Source organism: Ixodes scapularis, unplaced genomic scaffold (assembly GCF_016920785.2).
Source record: "Ixodes scapularis isolate PalLabHiFi unplaced genomic scaffold, ASM1692078v2 PGA_scaffold2__306_contigs__length_199485367, whole genome shotgun sequence".
Lineage (NCBI taxonomy): Eukaryota > Metazoa > Arthropoda > Arachnida > Ixodida > Ixodidae > Ixodes > Ixodes scapularis.
The window spans coordinates 21,481,660-21,489,555 of NW_024609857.1; the positions used below are offsets into that span (position 1 = coordinate 21,481,660).

The 7,896-nt window shown below is 46.1% G+C and overlaps 1 protein-coding gene across 3 annotated transcripts; it reads left to right on the forward strand.

Annotated features, from left to right (window-relative positions):
• The first annotated feature begins 478 nt into the window (after positions 1-478).
• On the forward strand, positions 479-6,944 carry LOC8036236. Of its 3 annotated transcripts, none has more exons than XM_040500685.2 (2): positions 479-898; positions 4,159-6,944. In XM_040500685.2, exon 2 carries the CDS (start codon positions 4,195-4,197, stop codon positions 6,457-6,459), a length of 2,265 nt encoding a protein of 754 aa, XP_040356619.2. In that variant the 5' UTR covers positions 479-898; positions 4,159-4,194; the 3' UTR covers positions 6,460-6,944. The 3 variants fall into 3 exon arrangements, with proteins under 3 accessions (XP_040356619.2, XP_029840647.3, XP_040356618.2); XM_029984787.4 differs by having other exon boundaries at positions 4,162-6,944; XM_040500684.2 differs by having other exon boundaries at positions 485-898; positions 4,171-6,944.
• Positions 6,945-7,896: the final 952 nt, after the last annotated feature.

Below are 7,896 nucleotides of genomic sequence, written 5' to 3' on the forward strand. Positions count from 1 at the left end.
GTGCATGGCAAGTGCGTAGGCAGAAATCGTTTTAATCAGTTTTCATCATTTTCATACAGCTTGGTGGAGCTTTGTCTGGTTTGTCTGGCAACAAAACGAAAGGCACCTAACCAATCCAATCCAATCCACTTTGCCCGCGAAAGTCCGGTCTCAGGGGTCTCAGGGCGCCGCCATCTTCCTCAGTGGGGTGCGCTCTCGGGAGCGGCCATAATCCGATTACGACGCCTTAGCAAGGCTTCGTAATCGGATTATGACTGGTCCAAGCGCACCCCAGACAGGAAAGATGGCAGCGCCCTGAAGCCGGACTTGCAAGGCCGCTGCCATGTTGCTTGGCTGGGGTGCGCTTGGACGAGTCATAATCCGATTACGAAGGCTTGCTAAGGCGTCGTAATCGGATTATGGCAGCGCCCAAGAGCGCACCACACTGGGGAAGATGGCGGCGCCCTGAGACCGGACTTGCAAACGTGTATAGGCTGTATAGGCTCCCTAGAATCCGGCGGCGGCTTGCGCCACCTAGCAGACCTATCCAGCGGATACGATTCACGAACAGGTGCCAACCGAAATCTCGGACGCCTCGAACATCTCTCTCCCTCTGCCCTTTAACCTGCTCTATCTTTCTGTGGCTTCGAAGGTTCATCGTTTCATCATATGTCACGTGCTTTATCGGCGCTCTACGTTCTCTACGCTCGTTCCCAGTATGTTCCCAGTCGCTCATATGGCGGTTGGCGGTCGCGACGAAACCAGAAACGGCTGCCAAGAGAAGCGTAGAAGCGGCGGGAAATGAGATACCAGGGTGTGCAGTTTCAAGGTTTTAACGCCTGCAATGTCCGTGTCCACGCTTGGTCTACGCAGCCCGAAGTTACGAAGGTGATCGAGAAGTGACGTGTAGGCAGTGTTGGTAAGTGATATCAGTGGCACAAGTGCGGTGACATACCCTGGGCCTCCGTGATATGGGAATCGGTTTCGTTTGACAGTTGTAAATTAATCGATTTTTTTCGATGCCCTACTTCTCGCGAACCTGCCTGAAACACCTAAACCGATGATCCATGTTTGACTGACTGTAGTGCTTTTTTTTTCTTTTTTTTTTCCTTCTTCTTTTTTTAAAAATAACGTTTAACGCTCCTAAAAACATGTTCGATCACGAATGACGACTGAAGCATACAGTAGATAGAAATATGCCTTAGAACAATGTGCACATCACATGTTTTAAAAACTTAATTGCAACTAAAGTATTCATTCTTTCACTACTACTTTCTAAAGTATTCATTCTTTCACTACTACTTTCTAAAGTATTCATTCTTTCACTACTACTACTCCCCCCCCCCCCCCCCCCCTCCCCCCCAAAAAAAATGTACAGCGTGGTTACAATGTTTTTAATGCTGTAAAACAAACTGGAAAGATGGGTGCCTTGCAAATAGGAAGATCAAACACTGAATGTGCATTTAGGCAGTTGATTTATACCTTGTGAAATTTCAAGGCATATAGTTTTCTTCCTGTAAGAAATGACACCAACAAACTTGTGAAAGTCAATGGCAGACATGTTTGCAGGCGACCCAAGTTCGATGGATGTAACCTGTAGCACCATCTCCCAATGGGCGCGCTCAGTAGCGCCTCTCTTGCCTCAGAACAGAGGGACTCGAGTCGGAGCTCTTTGGATTTTCTCGCCGGAAATCGTCACCAGTGAGGAAATGACGTCATCTTTAGCTCTTTTGACTCTACGTGCACCGTCTCCGGACTTGGTGCTTCGGAGCTTGACTCCGAAGCCCCGGAGTTACGTGCACCGGAAGTGACTTTTGGCCGTCCAGTGGAAGGGGTCAGTGACTCCTTGACTCTGGGGCCGCTACTGAACGCGCCCATTAGGCGCAGATAGCAGACCACAGAGTGCATTGTCTGCTTGCCGCGTCAATCGGGAGATGGCGCCACAATTTACATTGTTGCTAACTGTCGTCTGTGAGCACGTCCACCATTTACTTTGGCAAGTTCGTTGGTCCCATTTTTTTACAGAAAGGGAACTACGCCTTGCAAGTTCACGAGGTAAAATCCACTGCCGACGTGCACATTCAGTGAATGTTTGACCTCCCTATCTACAGGTGCTGATGTTTTTGGTTTGTTTACAGCATAGGAAACACTGTGGCTACTTTATATATAGGGTGTCCCAAGTCACCAGGCTCAACCTAAAATGGACCGTAAAAATCGACGCCTGCTTGTAGCAATCTAAACATTTCGTCAAAGGTGTATTTCACAGGTCGTTTTTCTTTTTGTAAAATTACAAAGCGTGGCTCCCTTTATGTAAAAAAAGGGCCGAAAAACTTGCAAGGGTCAATGGCGGGCGGCGACGCAGACGACCAAATCGAGTGGCAGGGCGCGCTTGGCATTCATATTGATAGGTGGCGCTACCTCCTTATCGAGACGGGTCGCGACCACCGTGGTTTATTAAAATGGCCATAGTCTTTTTGTAATGTACCTTTGCTTAAAAAAATAAATGTGAATAATAAAAGCAAAACTTGAAGTAGAAAAAATGCGTCTGCGTAACGGCGGCACTTTTGCTGCCAGCAGATTTCGTCTGCGTGTCGTCTGCTTTCTTTCGCTGGTTGGCCGCACCTTCCGACGCTGCTCCCGATGCCATCAATACGCGCGCCAAACGCGCTTAGCAACTTGACTCGGTTGTCTGCCTCACCGCCCGCCATTGACCTTAGCAAGTTTCCTGGCCCTATTTTTTAGAAAGCTACGCTTTCTAATTTAACAAGAAAAAACCGACCAGTGAAATACACCTTGACGAAAAGTTTAGATTGCCACATGCAGGCATCGATTTTTATGGTCCATTTTAGATTGAGCCTGGTGACTTGGGACACCCTACACACTGATCAGCCAGAACATTATGATCACCCACCTAATACCATATTGATTTTCCTCTGGCACGCAAATCAGTTGCAACCCGTCTTGGCATGGATTCTGCACAACTCTTTGGTGAGTGCCTTGAATAAGATTGTACCAATTTCCAAGCACAGGTCACACAATTCCTGTAGATTATGAGGAGCTGGTTTGTGAGCTTTGAGCTGGTGCTTCATCACATCCCAGTTGCACTCAATAGGATTGATATTTGATGAGCTAGGTAGCCAGGCCATCAACTGGAAATTTATTATGTTCTTCAATTCATTGTAGCTCTATTTTGGCCCTATGACATACAGCATTGTCCTGTTGGAAGATTTCTGTTCCAGTGGGGAAGACAAGCCACGAATAGGTGTAACTTGTCAGCAGTGATCTTGACATCACCAATCTGCCTTCTGTCAAAGTCGCTTAAATCCAGCAGCCTTTTCCATTACACACACACATAGTCGACAAAATGAATCGTCTGTATATATCCACAGCTGTTGCCTACCATCTGCGTCAAAAGGTGGTAAATAACACTAATGGAACTTCAGCTAGGTGCACTCATTCCCAAAATGTAAAGGTGTTCATAATGCTTTGGCTGATCAGTGTATATTTTTCGAAAATATACCTGTTGCTTTTTGCTCCCAGCCCTGAGGCTGGTCACAGCAAAGCAGGAGAAAGACACAAAAAGTTTATGCAACAAGTGTCACACAATGCAAATCATGCAGCTTCTCATTTTATTTATTGAAAATCAATATTAAAACTGCAAAGAGTGAAAACATTTAAAATTGTTAAACAAAAATGCGACATGAGCTACAGGCTTTCCAGTCCCCATAACCACCAGTTTTCACTGCACATTTTAATAGAAATTGGCTCCCTGTTTTTTTTTTTTTGCAATTTGCATGTTTTCTGCTGTGATGTTACATAATCTGGAGTTGCAGGGTGCCTCCATGTCATTTTCACATCCAGGGTGGAGACACCCGCCACATTGGGTCGGTCTTCTGGCTGCTCTCGTCGACGCCATATTGTTTCAGTGTACAACTGATTTAGCTGAAAAGCAGTTTTTCCTTGCCCTAACAATATCCACATACTCCAGAACAGCAGGACCCATTGTCACCCTGCTATATTGATTGCAGCAACCCTGGAAGCAATGTTGGCCTCGAGGCACCCTGTAGAGTTGCAAATATACATGTGAGAGCCATGATGTTGACTTTTTCGTACTGATAAAGATATAGAATGATTTCATGATACATATTTTTACTCGGGGGACTAAGCAGTTGACTCCAGTAGTTTTTTCAGGTACTGCATCCTGCACCGTCGAGGATGTCTACCACAGATCTCAACGTGCAGTCTGGGCTCTGGCAGGCGCTCATGCTGTACGACTCTGAATGCGGCTGGACAGTGCAAGAGCTGATCGACATCTGCCATGATCCACACCACGACAAAGCCGTAGCTGCTTACTTCCAGCCTGGATCCGGAAGCAAGCTGAGAAATTTCATTACAAAGCGGCCCCAGTACTTCAAGTTTGATCCAAGCACTGACAGAGTGAGTTTGCCAGAGCATTCACTCAGCACTGTGCTTGAGGAGTGCCTTATCGAATTTATGGCCCTTCAGATAAAAGCTTCTTCGGGCTTACTTGATCTAAAGTGTGTCAAGTTTGAAGACTACAACCATATCTTGCCAGGGAATATGATTGACCACATGCAGACCATCTATGCTGGATCACTGCAACTGTTCTTCAAGACCCACATCACCTCGTTCGTCCTTCACAATGAGAATCGTGTGAAGCTAGCCTCGAAATTTGAAAGTACGAGCATCCTAGCAGACCCAGACAACCTAAGGCCAGTCTCTTTCTTCTTGGGGTTGCTCCAGAAGATTGGAGCTAGCAAAGAAAAGCCATGCTTCATTCACACACTGACTAAGTACCTTCACTATATGGACGCTGATGCCAGGGAGTTCCTTAAGAGAGAGTACCACAACAACCTCAATCTATTCTTCCTGCTCAACCGCCGCCACTTCAGAACAACCAAACCAGAGAAGGGCAGTGCTTTCCTCAGGGCACAGCCAGCTGTAGATTACAGTGTAGTGGCGTACCTGCAGCAGCTGCTCCAGAAGAAGAATGCATTCACATACTCTGCTGGCCTTACGTTTCAGTCGCTTTTGTCGAGGGGAGCAAACTGGTGGTTGCCATTGGCGCAGTCCTTGCTCGGAAGTGCTGATGGGCTGAGCCAGCTAAAGTTGCTTCTTGCCACCTATCCCAACATTTTCAGGTGGCAGCCAACCGGCAAGGTGTGTCTTCGCAAGAAGTACACCCCGTGGAAGGAAGAGTGGAACTCGGGCTTAGAGCTGCTGACGGTGCTCTACTTCACTGACGTTCTGAAGGGCATTGGCTCCGCATCTCCGTCAAACCCCATCTGTTTCAACTACATCGCCCTCTGTGCTGAATCAGCACCTCCAGAGTGCAAAGACTTCCTCGACAATGTCTTCCCGGGCCTCGACATCATCAACCTGTTTTATCTTCACTCGGATCTCTTTGATTTCTCCTCTACAAACTGTGTCTCGCTCAAGTGCCCGCCTGCAGAAAGCAAGTCGCACAAAACAGGATCTCCCGAGAAGCTCTCGGCACGTTACGCTGCACAACTGCTCAAGTATGCCTCAAAGCTCACACCAGATTTGTTGGCAGTCTGTGTTGAGACAGCACCACCTGCAGTTCGGACTTACTGCAAGGCCACGGTAAAGGATCGGCTGCATTCGGTCATAGAGTCAGGCCTGAAGCTCCTGCAGAACAACAAGAACGGAAGGAATACGGTGATCGATGACATCCGAAACCTGTACCAAGATTCCGCCAGAACAGTCTTAGGTGAACAAGTCAAAGCAGCAGAACAGGAAACTACTTTAATTACGGGAGACGCACAGACTGGTGACAAGGCACCAGTACCTAGGCATTCAAGAAGGCACTTGAAGACAGAACCAAAGAATACAGAAGAAAAAACGGACAATGGCTGCATAAAAGAAAAATCGCTTCCCGAACATGTGACAGCTCTTAGTGCAGCTGACATGCAGACTGGTGCCAAAGCATTGGTTTCAGTGCCAACAGATCAAAGAAGGCACTTGAAGGCAGAACGAGAGGACACAGAAGAAGAAATAGACAATGGCATGACTCAACAATTGCTCACTGAACAGGTGACAGCCCTTAGTACAGCAGACGTGCAGACTGGCGCCAAGGCACCAATACCAGTACCAACAGATCCAAGAAGGTACTTGAAGGCAGAACCAGGGGACAGAGAAGAGGAAACGGACAATAGTGTGACTGAACAATTACACTCCGAACACAAAGAACTTCTGCCTTCATCACGCAACCAAGTCCCGGGCCGCACCTCTCCATCTTCGAAAGACTGTGTATTGGAGTACATCACCAAACGGTTGCAGGAGGCCCCAGCTCATGCTGAAAACATTGTGGACTTGGTTGCCGCCGTCAACAGGGATGTTGGGCCCATGTCGGACTATGAGATTCTCTTGTCGGTACTTGCTAATGAGGAGGCCCTTGGGTTTGATGGCAAGCAGATTTACAACAAGCCTAAGCCCTGAAATCAGTGTTTCATGAGCTCAGGAAGGGGAATGTCGGTTCTTCCCCATAGTCTCAATGCTTTATGTGCTTTGCCAAAAATGACTCGAGTGACTGTCAATCCCTTCCCTTAATGTGTTAAGGGCTTAAATGTACTGTACTTTTTAATATAACGAATTTCGAGTCTCAGGCTCATCTTTGTGGCATAATATAATGTTTATTTTTGTGTGTGTCCAAAAACAACTGCATATTTTGCTTTCTTTACCTTTTAGTTGAATGCATCTAAGAGAGGTTTAGAAGGAGAGAAAGGATTGTCTTCACTTGCCGTTTTAATAAACTGCCAAATTTTGAGAAAATAACAGTGTATGAGTATGAAGTTTGTCTGAAGTAGTCCAGCAATTCACAGCAACTTGGGAAGTTTCAATATCTTGCCGATTAATTCCCTAAGTCCTGTTTACTTTAAATCTCATCCATTCTCTCAATAAAAACGAAATTAAGAAATGCTCGACCCAACGGGTGTGTGCCCCATGCATGTACAGGTAGTAGCAGCATGGGTGTGTGGCATAGCAATTTTTGCATCAAAACCCACTCTCATAAAAAAAAAGAAAAAAATGTGAACGAATACATTGTTGCGCTTGACAGTGGCAGCTGTTAGCCTGATGTTTTAGTAGAATAGTTAATGTGTGCTTTTGTGGAATGCTTTTGGGGAGAAAATTTACAGATGTGCTTTTTGGTTAAAATGAACTTATTCGGAGCACAAGTTTGTCTGCTTCTTGCACAGGGATCGCAATGATATCGGAACACCGAGCTCTTATTGGCCGATTGAAAAAAAGTGGGTAGACCTCAAGGCATCTAGCATTGAGGTCTGCCCACTATACTTTCAATCAAAGAATATCGGAGCTCGGCATTGTTCTGACGTCACTAACTCCTGCGCATGTAGCAGACAAACTTGCTCTCCGCATAGGGTGTTTTCACATGATGCCATCCACCATTTTGTTGTCAGATACGAATTTGAAGGTGATGACTGAATCCTAGAAATATTGTAGAAGAATCTGGAGTTGGGCAAGTTGGTACATCTTAGATTAGAAAAGTGCCAGAAAACAAGGACAACAGAAAGAATAGACGAAACAATGCGCTTGAATTATACTTGCCTTCAGCAAGTACCAGCCAGCTCATAACAACGAAACGGTGGACATAATTAGGTACAAATTTTATAGCGACGTATGTATTCTAGGAATACTTGCGTTCGGACACCGCCAGATTTCGCCAACAAAAATAACTGCCGCCATAAACAAAAGATAAAAATGTAAGGCATTATGGCAGCTGTTTGCAGCCCACCGAAAGTGTGGTATTTTAGCGTGGCAGAAGGAGAAAGCTGGAAAAGTAGGTAGCATAGATGACATCGGATACACGTGACGTGCCAGACATTTATGAAGGGTACGGGTGAATGACACGTTGGC

Bases quoted from the DNA above. Each gene is read 5' to 3' on its own strand.
- LOC8036236 (XM_040500685.2), top strand. From the start codon at position 4,195: ATGTCTACCACAGATCTCAACGTGCAGTCTGGGCTCTGGCAGGCGCTC.